General features: G+C 33.9%; 1 protein-coding gene across 50 annotated transcripts in view; it reads right to left on the reverse strand.

Annotated features, from left to right (window-relative positions):
* Window positions 1–27,444, reverse strand: part of slo (calcium-activated potassium channel slo) — a 180,102-nt gene that overhangs the window by 101,786 nt on the left and 50,872 nt on the right. For all 50 annotated transcript variants that reach the window (XM_076521510.1, XM_076521520.1, XM_076521512.1 and 47 more), the window contains 4 exons: window positions 17,895–17,956; window positions 15,358–15,454; window positions 14,146–14,409; window positions 11,925–12,092 (listed from right to left, as the gene is read on the reverse strand). In XM_076521510.1, the coding sequence (XP_076377625.1) occupies window positions 11,925–12,092; window positions 14,146–14,409; window positions 15,358–15,454; window positions 17,895–17,956 (591 nt within the window). The remainder of the gene's footprint in view (window positions 1–11,924; window positions 12,093–14,145; window positions 14,410–15,357; window positions 15,455–17,894; window positions 17,957–27,444) is intronic.

Consider the following 27,444-nt stretch of genomic DNA (forward strand, 5'->3'; position numbering starts at 1 on the left):
TTCTAAAACTCATGGTGGGGGTGTGCGATGCATTCGACACCGGAAATGTTAGTGAAGCGATGTTGCAAGGAGATTTCTTAGACTCACATTCACAGCTATATTTTGTAACAGTTAAATCGTAGAATGACAATGAACAGAATTCACTGAAGGTAGTATATAATCGCATGGAGAAAAGCGTTCACAAAATTTCTAGATGGGTTTAGTTAGTCGTAGCATCGTAGACTTGTTAATATGAAGTGAAAAGGTAAAACATTAAACTCGGTGATACGAGAGAACTCGATGTTAGTCAGTAGAGTGCAGTGGCAAGCGTGTTAATAGATCTTAAGCAGCCTTAACTAGAAAGTATGCAGAAGTTAGAAATTCGTTTATGTTATTCCTTTCTTGTCTTCGTTTAGTTGACAGAGTATTAAACAATTGTTCTACCATTTCTTAATATTGTAAACATAAGAGACACCGAAGTCATGTCTATTTAAGTACAATGGAATGAAAATTTATACTTCTGTACTACGAATAACTCACTTTTTACGTTTTGTGTCAGTCTATACATAATATATGTGTGTGTGTGATGTAGTGTATATAGATGGATCCTTCCCTGTATTCCATTGTCTTTATTACCCTCAATGTAATTCGCTATTACTAATTTTATTATCCTCAGTTTAATTCATTATTATTAATTTTATTATACTTAATTTAATTCATTATTGTTATTTATTATTTGTATGGGGAGATATGAATCTGTTTTCGGTAGAATAACCTCGTAGTATCTAAAACTATATAATGAACAACATTTGTGACATTTTGATGTATTTTAAGAACCATGCTTTCTCCCTTGTGAGTCACTAAACTATCAAGAAACCGGTGACTAACGTTCGCCGAAATATTATACTAAGTCAGTGGAACGGAATCATCTTGGCTCGACGGTTATTACTAGCCCGGCAATTCGATACACATACCGGTCGTTTCAAAATACGAGATTTTCAGTGCTAATCAAATTTTCATTTCTATAATTTCAGCAATTTTATATTATTTTGATACTCAATAAATTTCATGTTTATTTAATTCTTCTGAAATTCTACATCTACATTCTACATCTCTCCATTTTGCTGGCATTTTAATGAGATTTCTATTTCGTGTAATTTCATGTGTTATTTTTATTTGCCACAATTTCATTGTGTGCATAGAAAGAAACGTATAATACCACTTGTCATTCGCAGTACTGAAATAGAAATTGGCATTTCAGCTGAGAAAATATTGTTTTCACGTTGACGTTTGTATAGAATAATATTTCTTACTTACTTTATACCATCTTTGTGCTCGTTATTTGTAAACAGTGCAACAAAACTTCATTTTAATACCCTGCATAATATCTTGTGCACAGAGTGTCCGGGAGAATAGTCGACTTACTTCGGTAAGAATCAAAATTTCTGATTTGATCTTAATAATTTTACCGAATTGAAATTCATCTGATCTTGCATTATTCTATTTAAAAAATATATAATAACAAGTATCATAAATTTTCATAACGTGTAATATATTAAAAAAATACCCATTTTAGTTAATATTTAATTTCGTTTCAGATCACTCCCTAATCATTTTTTGTTCACTCCAATTCATTCTTTTGCCCCGTAATTTGGACGTAATTTTAAATTAACAACAATGTTTTTAATTAAGATGTTCGTGTCGATTGTTTTCCAAGACAGCCTGCTCTGTTTTCCTGTAGACGAAAATAGTTAATAAACGTAGTTAGTCGATGAGACGGTGCAGGAAACGTGGCGAGATTGAAGGAGAGATGACAACGAAGGCGTAGGTGCGTTTAAAGTTACGTCGATGACAGTAGAAAAACACTGAGAGGGGGAAACGGGGGCAGAGTATTACGTGGTTCGATTATTAGAAGCGGAGAACGAAAATCAAGAAAGCTTTGAGCAGTCCATGTCGATTAACGTTAAGAAATTAAGCATTCTAACACATCTAAGAGGACGAAAACATTGTTCTTCGTGCACATGTGTGTCAAGACAGACCTCTAAATCGAGGCTCAAAATATGGTACCAGGCACTGCACATAATGTCGTCAATATTCTATATCGTATCTGGTCACAGCTTGTCTATGCTATTGCTGGTACTTGAAAAGGGCTGCAGCAAGGGAAGCGCTACATAATTTGCAAAATTTTGCTACTGTCTAATGCAGGCATGTTCAACTTGTGACTCCAGGGGCCAAGATGGCTCCACGAGACACCTGCGAGCATCATGGCCACGCCCCTTTCGACTATTCCACTGGTGTGACGGACAATCCTATTTTAGAGCTCTGTGTATAGTAGAACTAGCAAAGATATATCCTCTCATAGTCTTTTCACAATAATCCTTCCAAGGCTCTCTGTGCAGTAGGAGTAGCTAAACCACGCCCACTTATCGCTTCCTACCCGGAGAGTTGAAGAAACCACGCCCAACGGCATTGCGTACACTGTGGAAGAATGAAATCTGACAATTCTAATAACAATCTGACATATCTAATAACTGACAATTCTCTACAGAGAGAGAGAAAACGAAAACACGCCCTCTCATAGTTAAGTATTGCAGCAAAGGCAGCAATAAACTAGACTCTTTCTGGACATTCTGAATAGTGGAAGCCATTAATAGAGGGCAATAGTTATTGTCCTTTGTAGAGATAGAGCAACAAAACCACGCCCACTTATAATTTGCTTCATAGAGAAGTAACGAAACTACGATCTTCCAATAATCTCTGCTTAGTATGAGGAACAAACCACGCCCATATTGTTCATTCAGAGAAGGAAGAACCTTATTACAACAATATCAGCCCCTCCCCTAGAGCTCTTTACACAAAGCCTAGGCAAGATAGATTGTCTAGCTTCTTCTAGAGTGCTATAAATTGGGCGTGATCACAGAGTGAAATACAATCCGTACGAAAATACGTCCACTTGCATTTTATAAAAAAAAGATAAAAATAAAGAAAATATCAAGAATGTTATTAGCTCCATCAAATTTATTCCAAGGTATACAGTGTCAACAAAGGTCAAGGAGGCCTAGTCACGCCTACCGCAAATTAGAGCGCCGTCATTGGCTATTCCTCAGTCACTGATAACGTCCTTGCGGCGCGATCGTCGCGTGGGACGCTCTGGGCGGGGCGTACTGCCGTAGGGTGTGGTCTGGTAGCTCTAGTTTAGCTCCCGACTCGATTTGGGAGCCAACGGAGACACAGTTGAACATCCCTGATCTAATGCGTCTACCGCAACGCTACGAAAGTTAACAACCCACTATAAACGTTTTGTAAAAAATTTGTGGCTCGGTACCAAGAATTATGGATCCTTGTTTTATAGTGCTCCCTTCAATTTTGAGTCTTGTTACGTATCATCCACAGATATACACTCTCTTGCTATTGTTAGACATATCAGGCAACTAAAGACACTGCGATTAAACAAAATCACAATATAAAGAAGTGTAGTAGGAGGAGCTGCTTTTCTTCGCAGAATCGTTCCGCACTGTTTTGGAAATTTAGAAAACTGTGTTTAAAGATCGTCGTAAATCTGATTTTTGTATAGGGTGTCTCGATACAAATATTTTCAAGAAAATTTACGATATACGAATTGTAAATTATAAATATTTTGTAATTTACATTCCGTTAACGAATTCTAATATTTTCTAATAGAGAAATTTGTCATAATCGAATTGTTGCTCCGTTTGTTAAAGGTCACCCTATACAGATCACCACGGTGAATAAACAAGATTCAGAAATAAAATTTCTGTTTTCCATTATACTATACGTTTAGAAGCTTCTCTAAAAAAAAAACTAACATTAAAACTCTAGGACTTTTCTGACAAGAGAAAATCATGGGCAAATGCATAGTTAATAATAAATAGATTTTTTATGTTATTATGAAACATTAAATATCGCGTAAAGGACATTTTGATAGTACACTGTTCCTTACAGTTTTTCAACAGTAAACATATTTAGAAAATTCCGTGTATATAAACGATGGAATAGATTAGAATTATATTCTTATATTTAAATTATATTAAACAAGATATACTACATAGACTATATTGTGATAATATAGCAATGTAGTTGAGAAAAATAGTTCAAAGAAAGACAAAGGAAACTGTACTAAAAATATACTACAATGAATTATAATAATAATATTTACTATTTATAAAAAAGAAATGGGAAGAAAAATACAACAGGTATATTTTTTTGATCAGAAAAAAAGATAATTTGATAGAATGAAACTAAAAAGATTGTGGAAACAGCCATTACCAAAACATTCTCTACGCGTCTCATCAACGATTCATAACTTAAAAGAGGAACAAAATACATAGATCCGCGTATTCCTCCTACTTCGGCAGGGCAGTTATTCAGTCAACACACATCAAGCTCGAGGTCAGGTCATCGTTTCGAGGTTTGGGTTAAAGAAGATTCGAGAAACGGCTCGGAACGGCAGCGGTCCGAGACAAAACCAAGAATGAAAGCGGCCATACGTGTGAGTGTGTGAAATGGGGGCGGGGTTAGCAGCATGTTAGCGTTCGCAGAGAAAACAGACAGACATACAGATAGAATGAACAGTCAGAGAATCAAGCTCGCACAGACACCAACAACCGTTACGATCAAAAATCGTCAGACTTCGTGCCATTCTTTTTCTCTGTATATTTTTTCATCTTTTTTTTTCTAAAATCAAGACAAAAAAATTCTTTGGGAGTCGAGGGCCTTGGGGCCCTCCAGCGCAGAGGTCGGTTAGTTGTTGCGAGGTCAGTATGCTCAAGAAGCATACATGAAGTACGTTAAATGGCAGATAATGAGCGCACAGACGAGGTACTATCGTAGACCAATCACCTATTTTCTCTTTGACATGTTCTTCTGGAGCTCCAAAACCTCGTTACCATTTTCGTGTCGCGCTCTACGTTACCGACAATTCATTAATATTTCCATTATGTGAACGGATTTTGAAAATATTCAAATATTCTACTCTAATTTATTTCTATTAAATCCGAGCTTCAAGCTTCTAATTATAAATTTTTATTTGTTTTAGAATAATTGTTTTGACGATATTGTTTTCACCAAAGTTCTATCATTTTTTGGTAAAATTTCATTGATATCTGGAGTACAATTTATTGTTTTTACGTTTGGAAGTCAAAAATGTTTCTCATCGAATTTTTCAGCATTAGCCTACTTTACATAATTCGACTTGTGTCATATTTGGGCTCGTTTTCGTCAGGAAACTATAAAAAAAATTGATTTCTGCAACTATTGGTAGCAAATGTTCAATGTCTGCTTAATAATAAAAATTAAATCTTCGTTGTACTTCATAATTACGTTGCGAGGACGTTTTAAATCGTTCGGAAATGATCGCGTAATTAAAACGAACCCAAACACGGTGCAAATCAAACAATGACATGAAGTGAACCAGTGTTGAAACATATCAAACATTTTCGGCCCTTCGTAACGTTGTATTCTCCGTATCGGCAACAGTGTAAAATCTAGCATATCTGGAATCGAGTTTTCTATGCCACGATGTGTAGTTTACTAGCTGTCCGTTCTTTTTACGTAGATGGCGCGGGAGAACCGCAGATTTTTATCGGTGTCGGTACTTCAGATCGCGCGACACGAAATCCCATATGATAATTGGTCTATTTTCATGCCTCGTCTGTGATGAGATTTCGTGGAGAGCGAACTCAGAGACGCAGAAAACAGACAGTAGACAGTATGAGGTTGAGAGACGTGTCGTTTAGAATACAATGAAGATCATACCCAGCCATTTTCTCTGTCTTGCTAATGTCAGCGAAAGTCAGTGTCGCGGCTGCAACAGAATCTGACTCACATTATTGCCGATACGGCATCGATTACCTGATTACGCGAGTCTCCGCGAGAGGGTTAGCGGAGACGTTCTACTAGCGAGGCTGTACCGTGGTTAATCAAGGTTTTTACCGGATAGATGTCTTTTTCAAGTAGACGACTCCGGAGCTATGACTGGCGGGTTTAGAGGCTTTTGCGGATCGGTATGACGAGAATGATTATTATTTGAATTTTCAGCTATTTTGAGTTTTGCTTTGAGAGTTTTTGGTTTCTCTATGAGCTAGTACGAGCTGAAATGGTACAATAATGAACTAAATTACCGATGTTTAATTCGTTACGACATTAACAACAGCAATGCGCCTAGACTCACTTTAGAGAATGGGTCCTCTATTTTGAACTATCCTACATTTTTTGGAAATTTTGGCAACTAAAACTGAAAAAAATTTCCATAAATTTTCTTTGGAGATTTCCCAATAACTTTTCTACAAAAATTAAAGACTATTACACAAGCTTCAGTATGTCAAAGAAACATTAGATATCAATCAAAATATTATTTTCTGGACGATGCCAACTTTTCCAAACGAGAGTCTAACATACTTCCCAATTATTCCGCAAATCAAAACTCGTTTCATCTCATCATATTTCCTACATTTTGTTCATCCTCGGTGCCCTCATGCCTCGTGACTGTCGCCCCAACCCGACATGCTCCGGGAGTCGTCCGTCCTTACGACCGGAATTTCTTACGATCGTGAGGCCGAAAATCGCGATCAACGTGTTTCGTAGCTTGTCTCGCGCAGCGCCCGATCGCAAAGAGCCAAAAAATGTGGGGCGGCTTGGGCGATTCTGTGCCATCTTGAACAATGACCCGGCATGAGTGGCCGCTGAACGAGAGCCAGCTCCCCGGAAGCCTGCGCAGTCGAGAGACATCGTACGGGAAAAAAAAGTACTGTGAGCGACTACGTGTGTCACGTCACGGGAAGTCTCCTCTTCTAATCACCTTGCCCCGAGAGACTTTGACGCGCAAGGTGCAGTCGCGATCCGCATTAATAGACCTTTCATGTGCTTCCTTTCTCGTTTGCTTTCTTTCTGCGTTCTTTTCTTTTTCCCCTTATTTGTTCGCGTTTTGCTCTACGACAGAGTGAGGCGTGTAGGTACGAGGACGATAGAAGCTCGCCGTCAGAGCCGGTTGCCGGCGTTTCGTGTTGTTCCGTCGTTATAGTAGTCTAGCTCTGCTAAAAGATGAATTGTATCTGCAATTTTAGTGGCGCGAAAAACTTAATTTATCGTTGTGGTCATCTTCATTTCTCTCGGTCAGAGCGATTTTTTTTATAATTGATAGCTTTATTTGAAGAGATTTCATTAAAAATTGTGACAGTGATCAGTGACCATCGACATCCGTGATCACTGACCACAAGCATTCACTGGTCATGAATACTCGCAGTCAACGAATTATAATTTTAACTCGAGGTCACACTTTAATTCATGATCAATGACTATGACATAACCTGAAAAGAGGCTGCAACAATTGACGGTTTTGTTTACATTTTAATGCGGAGCAACTTTGTGGGATATAGTCTGGGCTAATTAACTTTTTTGCGATGATTTTGTGAGCTGTGCAAGTCTGTGGGATAATTTTTAAGGCTGCCTAAATTCGTAGAATGTAAATCTGATCTAGTTCCCGAAAAATTTTACGATATTTTCGAAATCAAGACGACCACGCACAAAAATGCTGTCACACTTCAACATCGCAATCATTATAAACTAATCATTATGATGCTAATATTAGATTAAAGATGGAAGACAGACCATTAATGTCATGTTTAACCTCAAATAAAAACAAGAACGGAAGCAAGGGTGACTTAACTACACGAAACGCCGGTCCAGCTCAGACTACGGCCACACATAGAGGTATAGGCATAAGGCACAGGTAGCCAGTATCGCTATAGAAAACTCCCAAGCTCCACAAACTCGGTGCTCGATTCGCATCGGTACGAATCTCGTCGGTTTTTCTTTTTCCATTTTTATCTTTCGACTGTCTTTTCTCGGTTTCCATTTGTTCGCGTCTCGGAAGCGAGACACGGGACACGGTCCAAAACTGGCGTGCAAGTGGACCGACCTAGCGCGAGCTGTTTAAGCCGATGGAGAAGTGTTTTGCTATTCTTCTTTCTTTCTTTTTTTTTCTTTTTTTTCTTTGGTTTCGTGCTTTTTCTTTTTGGTTTTTCTTTCGTGGCATGTACCAAGTATATGCGATTTTTGGGGATCGGGACACAAAGTTTGAACAGATACGAGTCTCAACAGATTTAAAGAGAGGTGTAAAACTGCCCACGGTGAGACCAACGAGAGGTCTCTCACCGTTTCGGACCTCGACGTTCTTCGGAGACTCGACTCGTGTGGCTGATTTTGTGTTGCGGTTCGTGGATGCTGAAAATATTTCGCGTTGCGACCAAATTTCGAACTTTCATTTCGATCGCCAAAAGTTAACTTGAGGTTAGCTTGAAAAACTTCGTAAATATTTTTTAGACCGAGATGCATTTGAACACCATGCGTATATTCCCCATCGAATGTTCTTAGTAACAGTGTCGAATTTAGAAAAATAATCAATTTTTGGTTAGGCCAGATGTGACCCGACGTCACTGACGAGATACAAGAACAACCCTTATCAGCTGTCCGACTGCTTTATCGACTCGATATTTTTGACGACTGATTGTAGCGTCCTCTCCACATTTATAACGGCCAGTGGAAAAGCTATTCTTTGAAGTAGCATTGGTAAACAATAGTCAAATTAGGGCGGTTTCAAAAATGCATACTTATTAAATAACGCTAAATTTGTGATAACTAAAGAAATTTTATTATTTAAGCTATTTTAGTTTTATGAAAAAGTGTTTCGTACAGCAATAATTTCAAAATTAAGTATGCGCCACTCAATTGTTATTTGAAATAAAATTTGGTTGGAAAAAGTCTTACGAAGGATCAGTTATCTTAGTATATTCATTTATGCTGAGGAATTATCCTCATATATATTATCCTCATGTTTGTGGACATGTGCTTCTATTCTAATTGCATCAATACTTCAGCTATAAACACATCAACGAGGGGATGTCGGTGGACGACAGTGTTAACCCGTAGTTGAAATGGACTATACATTTCAATTTATTTTACTAATAAGTGTAAGTTCGTAGCTGAGATCTAGTATACCGACACTCGATTTTTGCTAACACGTCCAAATTCATGAATCGTCGATAATGTCGCGTGTCACATGGAAATGGTAACGGAGCCCGGAGCCCCATCATTTCCGGATAGAAAAATACGTTAAATGTTAGTCCTTTACCTCGTCAGTGACCTACATTAATTTCTGATTTAAAATTTTCAGTACCAATAAATTTACATCCAAAAACCGTCAATTTATTCGAACTAATTTCCTTCAATTGATTAAATTTCGAAATTCTAATTTCCATTAAATTGACAACTATCACATTCCCATTAAAAATATTTCGCTTCTCTCTGAATCACAGTTGGCCCGTCAACATCCCATGGAACGTGCGTTTGTCCGGAGGTTGTAAAACATTAAAAAATAAACAATTCCTTTCGACAGATCAGTATGGAACCACGAGTCGAGTCTTTCTCTGTCGAGCCGTATGAAAAACGGTACACCGTCGTGAGTGTACCCGCGTAAGGTTTGTCGAGTCTGCCATGTTCCAACGAGAGGACGGTACATCGGTACACGTGCGTCTCGAACGAAAGTAGCAGTTCCCGTCGGTAAAACAGCGTGAACTACGGTGGTGGAATCTCTGTTACGCTAATGACATTCATAGACAAACGTTACGCTAGACGTGACCACGTTTGAACGGCGATGCTCAGGGAAAAAGAGAGACGCGACCCTCCTCGATTTTACATCGGGGCGAATAATCGAATCCGCGTTGCTCGGCCAAGTGTTAGGCCGTAATCGATAACGGCACACATGCTCGCCTATGCACGCACACACGCGCGCATAGACATGCTTGTCGCAGACACTGCGCATCGTCGTTCAAACGAGGCGATCGATTCCACGACGAATGACACTGTCCTCTGGTAGAAAAAATTCATCGAGTCCCATGGCTGACGCAACACGCTTCCTTAACGAACCTCAGACGCGAGCAACGCGCTCGGAAACGGAAGATCTGGCCGTCGAAAGGAACAACTTTTTATCTTGTTTTCGAATAAATGAAAATCGTTTCACAGAAGCTTTCCAACGAAAGTGTTTCTTACATGCAACACCGTGTTGACGTGTTATATATATAAAATAAAAAATAATTGAAATAATTTTATAAAATACGTTATTTTAAATATGACAAAAAAACATAACCTTCACATAACCTTGACAATCGGTAACTATAAAAACGAGCCACAAGTATCGAATAATCGAGAGACAGTTATAATAGAGACAGTTATAAGACAGTTATCGAATAATCATCAGTTAGGGAGAATTTACTGTATTTCGATTTTAATGTCTTCTTAAGACAGTACGAAATTATCCAGTCGAATTGGAACCACCTCGGTTCAATTTTAAAAATCTGAGATACTTTTTTGTGCTAACAAAGATTTGCATGACTCCAATTTTAATTCTTTTGAACATTTAGGTGTCTCCATTATTATAGCATAATTCAAAAACGAAGCGAACGCCTAAAAAGCACCGCACGCTATTAGAAAGAGTGTAATGATGAATTTTTGGTTAATCTCAGACGATTTTTTCTTAAAGAAACAGCAACGGTGCTCGATATTTTAACAAATAAAAAATGCAAGAATTGTAAACGACTTACGTAATTAACGAAGGAAGTGTATGAAACCGCATATCATTGGAAAGCTTCAATTTTTTGTGATTTTTTGACGTAACAAAAGTTACAACCCTTAATGTACTTCGCGAAACGTGAACTTCCCCCCCCCCCCTTTTTTCGACGTTGTGGCCAGTTGAAGAAAATAATGCGTGAGATCGACGTCGAACCCACAGGACTGTCGATGCGTGATATGAAAAAGAAATTGGTCGCAGACAATTTTGTAAAATTTGTCATCGTAAAAATTATTAAGAAAATTTTGCACGTAATTTTGCATATTGCACCGAAAACCATCGTTCTCGCCAAATTAGACCGGAATAAAAATTCCAGTAAAATAAACCAATAAAATGATTAACAAAAGCAACTATCAAAGCCACCAATCAGAGGACACTGTGCATTCGAAATGCTCACCGTCTTGTGTGTCTGGGGAAGAGTAATTCTCTTGTTCATCGCTCACCTTGCCAATTTCATCTACAGACGTATTATTAGTACAACTCTAAACAACATACAGTCTAAGAAACGTCGGAATACCTCCAAAACAAATCAACAACGTGTCTGCCAACCAAAAAGAAAGAAATCAGCCATCAAAGGTCTCAAGCAAAACAAGACTTCGAACGAAATAGTCGCCGGTGCGCCATCGAACAATATACTTTGGGCATCGGTAAAAATTAATCGGCGAACGTTCGATCGCGTTTTGCACTAACAATACGACCATTGACAAGGCTGCGATCACGACAATTCTACTCTAACGAACTCTGCGACCGTGAAATTCGAATCCTTTGTTATCTCGTCGAACGAAACTGCCGCGGTTTATCTCGAAATGTGTGCGTTTCACGAATTTCTGACGGTTCAAAATCAATTTTTCTGTAACGTGTCGACAACATTTTTTGAGAAAATTCGAAAGTGATTCCGTTTTTTTGTCCTTTTCTTTTTTGGTATCGACGAGATTGTACGATACAATTTTGAAGCGCAGAGTCCGACGTGTTCTCGGGGGAAAAAACGAAATCGCCTGTTCGAAAGATTGGTGGACTTCGAAAGAAAAACAGAAACATCATTAGATTTCTTTTCTTTTTTGCCCAGGCCATTCAGTCTTTCACGCGAGATTCCTATAGTGATCTACAAAGGGCGGTTTATATTTCTCTGGTAATTTATATAGATATAGATAGATGTATATAGTATATATATGTATATATATATATATATATATATATATATATATATATATATATATGTATATGTATGTATATACGTAAGTATATCGAACTCCGATACTTTTTAGCTATGTAGAGAACAGAGGATGACAGAAAGAAGGCTTACCAAACCGACGAGTAGAAAAAATACTAGGAATGTTCGGCCGAGGACCGTCTGGCAGTAAACGTCGCCATATCCTACCGTGGACATCGTTACGATCAGAAAGTAAACGCAAGTCCAGTACGAGAGCTGTTGCGGGTTCGTGAACTCTAATGGGTCCCCTGAGTTTTCAAGCTGTGAACAATTCGGAACAATTAATTTTTTAGTTGGACATATTTGATGGATTACGAATCTAGGGAATTTCTTTGGAAACAATCGTGTATCGTAGAGCAGCGCTGTCCACAGGAGACGGACGCTATCCCCACCACTGCGCCGCGTGGAGCGAAAATGACGGAGGAGCTTGTTACCGTAGCTCTGCTGCTTCAGCGGAAGCGAGCATGGAGGGGGATGCCGGTACGCAGTGGTCTGGGAAACGATAATTTCTGGCCAACGTTCGATTTTTCAACTTTCATGTTTGAACAAAATTTGTTCTCCTATGCATCGACGACTCTTCGGAACTTTAATTGGAACAGAATATTAACAAGCCTGTACAACTCTGTTAGATACAGTGTTGTTAAGGCAAAACAAATATGAAATTAAGATTATTAATTATTATTATTATTATTATTAATATATTATAATATAAAATACAAATATATATAATAATAATAATATATAGAATAAGAAAATATAAAAAACAATAATATAAAATATTATTATTGAATTATTTTAATTACTCGTTATAAAATATCATTAGCAATATCATAACAAAATATCATGCGTCAAAAGCATTTTTTATCCCATCTGGAAAAATGGTTAGGTTTTTAACAATTTAAACTTTGACAGAGTTTATAAAAGAATGTTTTAAAATGCTCAGTGAAGGACTTTTTCTATACGAACGAGTGTAGACATTGGTCGTTATTTTCTGTTTTAGACCCGTTTGTTTATAAAAAAATGCTGGTCACCGCGACTCTTAAAATGTTAATATTCTAGCTGGCGAGATGAATTCAACAATTTAACCTTACTATACGATAATCTCAAACCTTGAAGCAACGCTAAAATAATATAAGCCACAGAAAGTGAATTCCCAGACCGCTGTGCGCGGCGAGTGGAGGGGGAAGTCGGCGCGCGAGGGGTTTACACCGTGGACAACGCTGAACTAGAGTGATGCTTGATATAAGCTCAACAGATAAAATAGTACTTTTATTACAATGGACCATGAAAGTGTTCGTACACTTTTTAAAACACAATAACTATTTTAAAATTGAGTTAAATAACTTGAATTTTTTTAGATTATAGAGAGATTAGTATACTAGACGATGACTGAAATGCTCATTTTGTTAATTTTGCTATTACTTGGAATGACCAAAAAATAAAAATCTCACGCTTTTTTAACTTTTTTATCTGAGTCTATAACAAAAATTTTGAAAATGTATTTCGTAGATCTCGGTAACTTATATGAATGTTTACAAAATTTTATCGAAATCGGTTCACGTTGTTGTAAATTACAACAAATTGAAGATCGTAAAAATCGCAGTTTTGTCACGATCTTGGACAAAAACTAAGAAATTTGCAGTTTTTTAAATCCTTCAACGCTTGTAGCTCGACTCTGGGTTAACCGATTTTGATCAAAAAGTTAATTAATATTAGTAATAATAATTAACGAATAATGTATACAAAAAAAAATAAACAACAAGGGTGTTTAATTTTTTTTCTTCTCATTCCAAGTAATAGCAAAATCTATCATCTAAAAAAATCAAGTTATTTATTTCAGTTTTGAAGAATTTATTGCGTTTTGAAAGTGGTACAAACACTTTTGTGGGCGATTGTAGTTTGGAAATTAGGAAACCGTTCCGTTTTAACACTGTAGCCTCAGAGACGTGTAAAGTCGCATATTCAGCTGTGATTTAGAACAAACAGATAATTTTTACACTTTAATATCTTGATTCTAATGGTTCGAAGTTGGTTTACCTTTTGCTTGAAGTCAATTATATATATGCGAAATATATATAATAATTATATATAAATATAATATGCAATATACATATATATAATACTGATATATTATATTCGTATTAATTAATAATAATATTAAATTAATAATTAATATTAATATCAGTATTATTATATCATTATTATTATATTATATATAATAATTATATATAAGTTTATATGCGAAATTGATTCGCGTCTCTTGGAACGGCGTGACGATTGTTATGATTTTAGTGCGGTGCTTGTAATATCGTACCAAATGAATGATGCCAGCAGCTGTCAACCAGACGGAGATGAAGATTGATACGAGTTGGGCGAGACGAATGGAGCTCGATGTCTTTAGAATGTTTAAGTACTGGAGGATGTCAGGGACCGTCATCAGTCGTAGGGCTCGGAGGAACCTCAGTCCGATCCACGTCCGATCGAGGTATATCGATACGAAGGACGGTGGTATCGTAAAGTAGTCCACGAACGAATACATCTCCAGCATGAACCACAGCTTGTCACTGGCGGCGATAAACTGTTCGACAGAGAAACAAATTATTTTTATAAGTCCCGATCGAATCGATTCGTTGGTACGATAGCGTCTGGACAATCGTCGCCGAGCAAAATTTCAACCCCGTATCTCGATCTGAAGGGTAGTTACGGGGACAAATGGAAATATCGGTTCTTCGGTTGCTTTTACCGTAAAATTGTCTGTGAAAATTTAAAAACAGTCCGGCATGTTATGACAGCTGTAGAATTATGTATATTAAACGACGTTTTTCTTCATTTTTGATGAAAAATTCGAGATTTTGATAAGATACAAAATATATCTTTCAGGAGAAAGAAAGATCAGATTTTTGACAATATGCATGTTTCTTATGAAAGTTTAAAAAGCGACATTTCTCTTTTTAGATTAGATTAACGGTAATCTGATCGATAAACTATCAAAATGAGACATACCGAGGGCAATTTCAACCGCGTATGATGATCGGAAAAATAGTTATAGGGGTAAATCGAAGAACTAGTGTTTCGGTTGCTTGTATTATTTAACTGAATGCAAAAAATTAAGAAATATACGTAGTACCTACAGAAACAGACATTAGAGAATTTTTGCAATGTTTTTTATTTAAGAAAAAGATTAAAAACGAAAGTGCTTAAAAATTTTTTCAAATATCTCATAGAAGTCAAAAGGTACAATATTTACATCTTTATACTATCAAAATATTATTACAAGCATTGTTTTTGATTTTTGTTTAACTTTCCGATGAAGCACATTGTAGTTTCAAAAAATAAATTTTTGAAAATCCAGTTATCACAATTTTTTATATGTTTTAATTATCTCAATATTTTTTATATGTAGCATCTGATTTTTCGAATTAAAAATCAGGAACAAGTGATATAATATATATCTGGATATTTAACACGTGCCAGATTGTTTTTAAATTTTCCGTTAGGTAGGTTGTAATAAACTGTTAACACTTACGCGTATAAAAAAGTAGACCATAAAAAATATATTGAAAGCTAAGTCTATCTGCTGAGTAATGTTGTTGTTCCACGTTTGGCAACGTTCCACCTCTTCACTGTAACAAAAATCATCACAGACCGTTAATTAGTTCGACTAATGTATGTTAAACTGTTGATCGATTGCGTTAATTGTAAAATTCGTACGGTATGGTAATAATTATAATAATAATAATAATAATAATGACGATTAGATTGCGAATTTTGTAACAGTTACAGTAAGATAATTGCACAAAATATATTCATAGTTAATGACTTTATATTATTTGTAATGAAAACCTTATACACATGTAAAACATTTTCATATTCAATGAGTGCATAATATATTATATATTTATAAAATAATGTAACATATTATGTATTATACTTTATACTATATGATGTATTATAGTATACTATTTACTACAATGTGTTATACTAATATATCACTTACTATAATATAATATGGAGTATAATATACATATATGTAGATGTATTCTTACAAATGCTTTTTTTATACATAGTAATTTATGTTTATAAAATGTATTACATATTACACTTTTTATTAATTTTCTTTATAAATTGTTTCTATATATTTATACAGTACTATCACATCAAATATATATTATATTCTATTTTATATTTTTTTTATATTATATTATATTATTATATTATAGTATAGTATAAAGTATAACGTATTCCTTTCTATATACTCACAGAAATGTTTTTACATATAAAAATATTTATATTTAACAATACATAAATATGTACCAATACAAATGTGAGTATATAAAGTATGATATATTTTATTCATAACATTACTGCATATATTTATGAAATGATATTATTTTCCACATCATTTTTCCTATACGTTACTTTATATTTATTGTATTGACTATTGTATTGTGGATCCTAACATAAAGAAAACTGTTTTTGTGTACATTGACAAAAATATTTATATGTATCGATGTATGTTATATTAACGTATTATTTACTAAAATATTTTATTCAATGTGTTACAAAATTCGTAACGGAAACAATAATTAATTGATTAATCCTTTCGTATATCTAACACGAAAAGGTGAATATCCTAGCGATAACAGTCACTTGCATTTTCTTATCGATCATAGCACTCGCATACTCCTCTTTAATTCGCCCCGTTCTAAAGAAATGTAGAACGCCGGGCTTTTATAGTACTCGCAGTGGTCATTTTTCCGCGGACATATAGATGTGAAATCGCACGGATCGATGAGAACAAACAACATACGGAATATAGAATCTATCCGAGCAGATATTTTTCTGAAAGATATAACGTTCGCCATTAAAAGTTTTTGAAGTGCTCAGATATTCATGCAGCTCTCGATAACTTGGTTCTGTACCATCGCGGGGATTCCTGGTAAAACGGTCGCGACCTAAAAACTTCTACGCTCTTTTTCCTTCCATTGTACTGGCAAAACAAATTCCCCAATGTTTACAAACATTTCGTTGTCGATGATAAATCAATTTTTTCAATTTAATATACTTAAAAGAATGTTGCAATTGTTGGAAATTGTTAACGAAAGATCGAACATATTTTGCTACATTATTAGTTTCTAAAAAATTTCGCAAGAAAAATCTGTTTTTCACTTTGAGAACTTTTTGTGCTTCAACTGTAGAAACCATGGCAATAATTCTTGTATATACAGGGTGTCTCGCAATTATGGTACTTCCGGGAAATAAGGGATTACTGAGGTCAATCGAAGCAACTTTCTCCTTTACAAAAATTTTCTCCGAGGTATCGTTCACGAGTTATTTACGAAAAACATTGACCAATGAGGAGCGAGCTCGGCTGATGCGAGGCGACCGAGCCAACGAGCGGTCGAAACCCAGTTCCGCTCATTGGCTCGGCTGTTTCGCGCCAGCTGATCTAGCCTCTCATTAAACAAAGTAAACAAAGCCGCGGATTGCAATTTCGCTGAGGAAAAAGTTACCTCAAATGACCTCGGGAACCCTTCATATCCCGGAAATACCATAATTTTAGGACACCCTGTATAGAGTGTTCTAAAAATCGTGGTACAATCGGCAAAGAGGTGATTCTGCATGAAAAAATAAATCGAGGAAGAGGAATAACATTTTTTTATTTAAGGCTCCGGTTTCGAGAAAAATTAAGTTGAAAAAGTAATACTATTCAATAGAAATCAACTGGCGCGTCTGGTCGCGATATACCAATTTTACTTCTCGTCATATTACAAGCCACGAGAATTTGACGCATCTTTCAACTCAGTTTTTTTTCGAAAACGGAGCCTTAAATAAAAAAATGTTATTCCTCTTTCTCGACTTATTTTTACATGTAGAATCACTACCTTGCCGGTTATACCACGATTTTCCGATATATGTATATGTATTCTTGTATATATGTATATTTTTGTCATGTACACGTTTCAGTAATTCGACTGATCATTTTTAGGAACTGTTATTTTTTGAGATTAATGAGATAGGTAAGTTTTTGAAGTAGCGATAGCGATTGTTTAGCTTGCTTACCTGGAGGCATCGATGAAATATATTATAAGCGACGCTATACTGAGAATGAAAACTAGCACCACCTGAAACAGAAAACGAGGATTTTGATTAGTTCATTTGTTTATTTGTAACACCAGACTACAGAATGATATCCGGTAGAAAATTTCGTATAAAAATGTATCCCATTTAATATACATTAAAGTATTGACAAGAAAACATTATGCAAGTAATTAGAAATTTATTTATGTATGTAACCATTTAGAGAAGTTTATTAGAATATTGTCTAATTTTAGTCATAGCTTCTTACTGTATTATTATATTATGTATTGTAATAATGTATTATATTATGGTATATTACGATATACATTATAATCATATTATAGTATATTATGATATATGTTATATAACGGTATATAATAACAGTTATAATAATGATATATTATGTTAAGTGGTATCAGATAATCAGTGGTATAAGAATTATGATAATTTGATAGCGTAATGACATAAGATCAGTTATCATAGTGTTATAGTAAATATTATGCTATACCAGTAGTATGATAATATGTTATAGCTTCTTATTATCTTACCATCACACTATCACATTATCATACTTTTAGATTAAATGTCATATTAGTAGTATGATAATATCATAGTTTCTTATCATTATACTATCGTACTATCATTTCATCATACTTAAATCTACTGCAATAGTAGTAGTATGACAGTATAATATGGCAGTCTTCTAGTATGATATGATATATTATCATTATTGTAATGTTGTACAATTTAGAATATTTGATTATATATATCACGTCACTATTAAGTGACCATTATTACCTCCATTCTAGTGCTATATTTATCATTTATACATGAACTATAGCACTGATACTGTAATAACCGGTGATATGATATTCCAATTGACAGTACGATTGTTATTGCTGTACTATTTGTAATACTTGATTACTAATCTGACAATATGATAATACGATAATTTAATAATATGCTAGCTTCATAATATGTTATGTAGTGTGATAGTTAATATGATGGTATGACTTATCGTATGATAATTATAACTATAATATTTATAATATTTGATTATTAATATCACCATATGATAATTCAATAATTTGTTAATATCTAAGTATGATTGTTAATGTGTGATAGTATGATAGTATAGTATGATAGTATGATAGTATAGTATGATAGTATGATAGTATAGTATGATAGTATAGTATGATAGTATGATAGTATGATAGTATGATAGTATCATAATATTTATAATATTTGGTTACTAAACTGGCAATATGATAATACGATAATTTAATCATTTGATAATAAACTAATATGACAAACTGAAATGAAATCTTTCACGCGCATCATAAACAAGCTACAAAATTAAATTTCCGCCACTTATTGCGAACGCGGAAAAGAGTTTCGCTTACACCAGAACAAGAATCGAAGTCCCGAGACGCGACTTTTTGCGTTCGAATTATTTTTAAACAGTCGATTAGCACTGGGACCAGGGCGGAGGGGCCGAGCCTAAACGTTTCCGTGTTGGTCCGTGCAAACGGACTTTAAAGTTCAAGGTTGTTGTGAACTGAAAACCGTAATAAGATGCCGGCCTGTCTCTTGGCCAGCCAACGAACTTCCTCCTTGTCATCGATTCGAACCCCTCATCAGTCCGATTGGCGTATCACGGGCTGCCTATCAAACGGGCAAACACGATGCTCGGATGACAGTCGAAAACCCTCAATGTATCCGTTCGAACGCGCTATTTAATTTACGAGATTCCATCACTGCGATGCTCTATGAGAATAAATTCAATAACTCCCACTCCTTTTTAATTACAATTTTTAATTTAACCGTTTTCATCTCGAATGTAGAAATCCAAAATATTCTGAAAATTTGCGCGAATATGAAGCAACTCAATTTTGATGCAGTTTATTTAAGGGGATGAAACTACCCCTTGACAAAAATTTACAAGTTGAGAAAAAGAGGGCAGGGAATATTAGTAAGTGGTAATATGATATTCGACAGCTTGTCAAGGGATAACTTCTTGTGGAAAATTTCCCTACACTAATTGGGGCGTAGTTATGAGGAGAAATTTAATTTTTAATATTTCATCGATTTTTCTTATTTAATTCTATGGGAAATTTTGAAAAAAGACGTTACACTTAACAGCTGTCGAAATATTCATTAGAAAATTTGTTTCTAATTGAAAATTATAGTTGCAAAGAATAGAAAACGAGAAAAATCGAAGTAATGCCCAAAAAATAAATTTTCCATAGAAGTTTTAAAGAGATACAATATTTGTTATGATTTATTTACTATAATATTTATTTTTTTATTAATGTTTTTACAATATTTACTTTTTTATTAATACTTTTACAATAGATATATTACCATCATAGCCGTTTCCTCCGAATTTGTTTATATTTTTAAGAACAGTACAGTGAAGAAGTTCATTTTATTATTAACATATGAAATCATGTATTACGATTAATATTACATCAAAAATATTCGCTACTGTATAAATACAATAATTTGGGTCAGGATGGACCCAACATTCGCCTGAAAATATCGGATCCGAGATTTAAATCGAATTACAGTCCCGACTTTTAAATTTATAGCCGCGAAGTATTATGTTGGCATCGACGATCATTGCATCTTGCTCCGAATGATTTTTAGATATGAGATCATAAGGAACCTTTACTTTCCGTTATAAATAGACGGAACCTTGTTATTGAAGCATTTGAATTAGAAACGTAACTGATCTTAACAGAGATTATGAAGCAATAATCACCAATCGTCGGCCTTGATAAATCATTTCAAAATAAAAATATAACACTTGCTTCCAGCATTTCATTATTTAAAATTATGTCATAAATTTCGGTCTCTTGCAAAAATATAGAAAAACAATTCTCCAAGTCTACAGTCAGACAATTTCTCAAAAACCGGTGACAATCAAAAATATATATCTATAGTGAGATATTTTTCAAAACTAAATTTCACAGAAACTGACGACAATAAAAAAGTTCTCAGGATATAAGGTAATTACGAAATTAAATTCTTCAAAAATTAATGACTAAAAAATAAAATTCTCAATATCAAAAATAACGCATTTTCCAAAACCAAGTTTCTCAAAAGTCGATGATAATATCAAAATGTAAGTCTATAAAGAAACATTTTGCGAAATTAATTTTCCCAAAAACTAATGAAAGAATTAAAATTTCTCAACATCTAAAAAAGTGAGCCGTTTTTCTAAATCAAATTTCCCAAAATCCCTTAAAATTTGATGTCACACACTTTGAAATTTAAATTTCTCAAAAAAACTAATGACAATAAAAATGTCTCAAAATCTAAAGTCGGAAATTTTTCACAATTAAATTTGAATCAATCGAAAACTGATGACGACAAAAAGTCGAACTCTGTGAGAATTTTCCTTATTAGTTAATGGAATACTGAGACTTCTTAATGAAATATTGACGCGGATATTGATAGGGACATTTACCTCGGCTTTTCCAGATACAATACATATTTAATAAGAGGAATGACAATGACACGGGAAAAACTGTGCCCCAGGCACAGGAGTTATTTCGCGGAGGACGATAATCGACTATTCATCTGCACGCTTTAATTCGAGGGTAACCTTTAGTTGCAGGCCAAAGGAATGACCCCGACGACCTACATAACCCAACCAATTTCTGTCTTCCACCTATTTTTCTGTCGGGCACATGTCAGGTTAGGTTGCATCTGTTTAATTAATTATGTAAGTCGCGACGCTTTTGACTCGACTAACGAAATTATAATATTCTAATAAAATAAGAATACGAGGTAACATAAATATATTAAGTATTATGACAATACTATGATAATCATATATTTGTGTAATAATATAAAAATAATATAAACATATATTAGAAATATTATCATTATCAGTCCTTTCGTTCATTATGTTTAATTATAATATCATAGTATACTATTATATTTATTACACTAACATACTATTAAATTATCATATTTATGTTTACTATAATATTAATCTTATGATAACATTATGACATGACAGTTCAGAAATATGATACTCTGATAATATGATGTTACGAAACCATAATACTACCAAATTATGATAATGTGATACTATGTTGCTATGAGATTACGATAATACGATAGTACACTAATACAATAGTACTAATTTAATTTATTTGATTTTCAATATATATTGAAAATACTAATTTAATTTATTTGATTTTCAATATATATTGAAAATACTAATTTAATTTATTTGATTTTCAATATATATATATATATATATATATATATATATATATCAAATAAATTAAATCAGTATTAAAATATAATTAGATCTAGTAAAACTTAATTTCTTGTTTCTTAGTATTGTAGACGTGTGAAACAAAATATAGAAAATAAAATATAGGAAATAAAATACCTATAATAGAATGTACTGCATAAAACAGAAAATAAATGATTTAAAATAGAATATAGGATATTTAGAAAATAGAATATAGAAAATTTAGAAAACAGAATGTAGAAAATTTAGAAAATAGGATATAGAAAATTTATAAAATAGAATATAGAAAATTTAGAAAACAGTATGTAGAAAATTTAGAAAATAGGATATAGAAAATTTAGAAAATACAGTATAGAATATTTAGAAAATATAATATAGAAAATTTAGAAAATAGAATATAGAAAATTTAGAAAATAGAATATAGAAAATTTTAGAAAATAGAATATAGAAAATTTTGGAAAATATGATATAGAAAATTTAGAAAATGGAATATAGAAAATTTGGAAAATATAGGAAATAGAAAATAAAGTGCAGGAAGTATAGAAAATAGAATATGGAATACAGAAAATGTAGAAAACAGAATATGGATAAAGAAAATTTAGAAAATAGAACATAGGGTGTAGGCAAGTTAGAAACTGGAATATAGAATATTGGAAATTTATAAACCAGAGCATAAATATAGAAAATGTAAAAAATAAAATATAGACTGTAGAAAATCGGGTACAAAAAATGAAACGTATCAGGTATATAATATGTGGAATAAAATCGAGAGAGTATAACGTGCAGGGCACACGGTAGAAAATATAATTTAACGTATGAAGAAATTTCTCAAGTACGACTTCCATCGTTCCCAGGTGCACGTAACCCCTAAGTGGCAGCTGAAAGTCACTGCCGATGAAACCGTACCACCGTTGCAACGTCTCCCGAGCTCAGAAAGCTAAGTTGGCATGATGCAAAGATAGGGTAGAGTCATGTCTGGTGTGATTCATAAGTCGAGGAGCGGACCGTGAGCTTTTGATTCTACATTGATCCTAAGATTTTAAACAAGTTTAAATAATTGCTGTCGATCCAAGAAGTTATTCAGATTTCTCAACATTGGCAAATCCATAAATTACTGTTAACGCAGTATTCAAAATTTTTTGCAAATAATATTGAATTATTACAGATTCCGATGCGGCGATTGAAAATCTGGAAACTGTATCATTCTTGAATTGTCACCTTGAATTTTCAAGAAATTCGATGGAAGCTAGTTAACTTGAATATTCAACTTTAAGAATGATCTATGTTCGAACTATAAAAAAAAAAGAATCCGTTAGAAATTGATTGGAACTGACAGGGTAAGAATGAACGAGGGGCATTTATGTTCGTACATGCGTTTCATTCTTAGCTGGGAAAGTGGATTATGGGTAATAGGCCTTGGCACATCGAAACCGTGTCAGTCAAACGAAGAAGGGCGCGCGATGGTGTCAGACCGAACGTTTCACTTGCATTCGGCCAATGACGATTATTCCCTCCACCAACGGCGTCAAGACAAATTCGTTATATTCTTGGAAACCTCGTCTGGATGGTTGCCAGTCGGCCGCTAATCACCTTTCTTCCAGATACGATCTATTTTCCAAATTCGGCCATTTATTTCATGACACGATTCCAGCTTGCTTCGTTTAAACCGAATCGATTTCGCGTTTCACATATTTTCGGTCGTTCAACGTTTCGTTCGCTTCACACAATATTTAACCTTATTCAATATACTTAAACGTACAGTACCGTGAACGATTCTTTCATAACCGGAAAAAAGAGCATAAGTCGGATTTAGGCGAAAATAATGTCACTTATTTAAAAAAAAAATGAGTGTATCTAAAAATTGTCAAATATCGATAAATCGTCGATATTTATATCGTTATAATTTCGTAAAACAGCGTAGTAAAACAATGAACCTGGACTCGTTTTAAAGCTTGAAACTTCTACTTTTTTCATGCAGTCTTCGTTTTCTTGTAACATGCTTTTGCATAATATAGCAGATGGGAAACTGAAGACATGCTACCTTTTGCAAATCTTACGGACTGAAATGTCTGTAAATACGTTGCAAAATTTTTGTCGCGACTGAATCTAACATAAAATTGAAGATCGAAGTATCCTTGTTATAACGACCTCTTAATCTTTGATTTACGATTTCTTTTTAGTTACTTTATCGAGCTTTGAATGAAAGGTGTACTGCCTACTTTAATGAGACTTGTTCCTCGTTTCTGTTCCATAAAACAGTTAGAAAAAATCGTATGCCAAGTTTTTAAGAATTGGTGTAAAGGAGAAGCTTCAATCTTCAAATCCAACGTTTTCCAACATTTTTGGAGACGTTTTGATTTGTAGCTTTTTTGAGGAAATTTATGTCTTCAGTTTTGTGCTTGTTGTGTTATATGAGATCATGTTAGGTGGAAATGAATAGCGGATTATAAAGGCAGAGGCTTCAAGCTTCAAAATGAGTCTAGGTTTATTGCTGTACGATTGTTTATTACGAAATTACAACAGTTTAAATATCGACAATTTGACGGAAATCGGAAATTTTGTGTAGGAAAGGAACATTGATTAATTCGTGGAAACAAAGGACTGAAATAAAGTCAAGGAAACAAAGAGGCAAAAGGAAGCAACGTAGAAATTAAACCAAGTAGCAAAAGGAAACAACGTAAAAATTAAACCAAGTAGCAAAAGGAAACAACGTAGAAATTAAACCAATTAGCAAAAGGAAACAACGTAAAAAATAAACAAAGTTGCAAAATGAAACAACGTAGAAATTAAACAAAGTATCCAAAAAAGAACGAAGTAGCAAAATGCGATAAAGTAAAAATAAAACAAAGTAGCAAGATGATAAAAAGCAAAGTTCTAAACAATTAAATTGTTAGGAACAAAGTACCCTAAAACAAAGTAGTAAGAAACAAGTAAAGCAGAAACAATTTGGCGGGGAACAATGTTGCCAGAAAATCAAAGTGGCAAGGAAACAAAGTCTTTAACAATTTAACACTTGTTGTATTAATCAAAATTTTTTTACAATTGAACATTAAATATCATTTATCCAAAAATATGTTTGAGTGTACATCATAGCATACTATACTAATCAAACTAACATTCTTGGAATCTCTAAAATTCTTTCCAATATCAAAAGTTACGTTATTATATACTATGCGTTCGATAAATAACAATGAAAATTATTAAAAGATAATTTTGCACCAAAATTTGAAATTCGCTGGAAATTCGCCAATTTCCTGTTTCAAAGACTGCAAAATTTTGTTATGAACAGATCATAATCAGTATATTAATATAATTGTAAATAAATATATATAGTCTGTTCACAAACGATCAAAGTGTAAAACGAAAATATATCTGAAAACCATGGGATGTATTATTATTATTTTATAGAAACGTGAGGAACGAAAGGTTGAATAATACGTAATAGGCAAGGTGTGAACATGGTCGCGGTGCAAACAGTGTCAAAAACTTGAAAGACTCTCAATGCGAACGTGGAATATATAGAGGCTGACACACTGGGTCGGCTAGCAGTGAAGAGAGTCAGTCCTAGTGTGTGGGTGAACGATATCAGACACTTCTTTTGTAAGCGCCGCCTGTGTACAACCGTATGTTTTCCGATTTGAATTAGAAGAGCCGCGAACCAGCTGTTGCAGCGTGCTCCAACCTTCGCGCAGTCCTCGTAAGCAACTTTCGAGAACGACAAACAGGCGAACCGTGGCTTTGAAATGTTTATTATCACCGGAACTGAACATTGCATTCTATTAGTGCTACCGAAATCTTAATCATCGTGTCATTGTTCTCCACGTTTGCAATATTGCATCGTTATTGCTGAAATTGAACATTTATTTTGTCATTGTTATTGAAAAATAGTTGCATCCTCGTTGAAATTGAGAACATATGTTCAAGTTATCGAAAATGAATTGTAACTATTAAAATTGACAATTTGTTCTATTATTGTTAACAAATCTGTAAAATTAGTTAGAATTCAGAATTTGTTGAGTTGTAGTTGTTTCAAAATTGATAACACGTTCTATCATTGTTGTGCGAATTCTAAATTTGATGTGTTGTAGTTATCGATATTGAACGTTTGTTGTATTATTATTGTTAAAATTCAGAATTTGTTGGGTTACAAATTGATGATATGTTGTATTGTTGTTGTTAGAATTCAAAATTGTTTGTGTTGTAGTTGTTAATATTGCAAATTTATTCGACTATGGTAAAAAATGGAGAATTCATTCTGTTGTTGTTGAAATTAAAAATTTCGTTAGATTATTATTGTTAGAATTTATAATTTATTCTGTCATAGTTATCGATATTGAACATTTGTTGTATTAGTTTTGTTAAAATTCAGAATTCGTTGAGTTGTAGTCATTAAAATTATTGATTAAAATTTATAAAAATTTGTTGTAGTTATCAAAATTGAACGTTTGTTGTGTCATTATTGTTAGAATTCAGAATTCGTCGTATTTTAGTTATCGAAATGAAAACATTTGTTGTTATTAGTATTGCAAATTTATAGGATTATTGCAGAAATTCAGTATTTAGAATTTATTGTATTCTAGTCATTTAAATTGAACACATTTGTTGTAGTATTGTTGTTACAATTAAGCATTTAATGTGTTACAGTTGCCAAAATTAAACAATATATTGTATTATTGTTGTTATAATTCAGAATTTGTCGTGTTACACTTGTCGAAAGTGAAAATTAATTACATTATTGTTGAATTGGAGAATTCATCGTGTCGTCGTTTTTGACATTAAAAAAGTTATTGCTGTCAGAATTTAGAATTGAGTCGTAATTATCTGTAGTAGTCATTTGTGTTGCAATTATTTGTTAGATTATTCTAAAATTAAAATTCAGACCTTCTCATGTTGTCGTTATTAAAATCGCTAATTCATTGTACAATTATTGTCAGAATCCTGAAACCTGTTGTAATGATTGAAATTAAAAATTAATTATACCACTGCTATTAAAGTTAAGCATTTGTTATGTTGCAGTCGTTGATGCTGCAAATAAGTTCTATTATTCTGCTTGAAATTCTGAATCCATCGTATCGTAGTTGTGTTAAAATAATTCCCTGTGTCCGTATCCTATTAAACGATATTTTGTGTTCGACAGTTGTGTCTCGCAGTGTTCACGCAGGGCGAAATTACTTCATCGAACTTTTCCGCGCGAAATTCGAACGGGAACGTTACCGTTCACCGTTTCCCGCTCGGAAATGTCCCTGGTCCATGGAAAAC

This window comes from Megalopta genalis, chromosome 5 (assembly GCF_051020955.1).
Source record: "Megalopta genalis isolate 19385.01 chromosome 5, iyMegGena1_principal, whole genome shotgun sequence".
Classification (NCBI taxonomy): domain Eukaryota; kingdom Metazoa; phylum Arthropoda; class Insecta; order Hymenoptera; family Halictidae; genus Megalopta; species Megalopta genalis.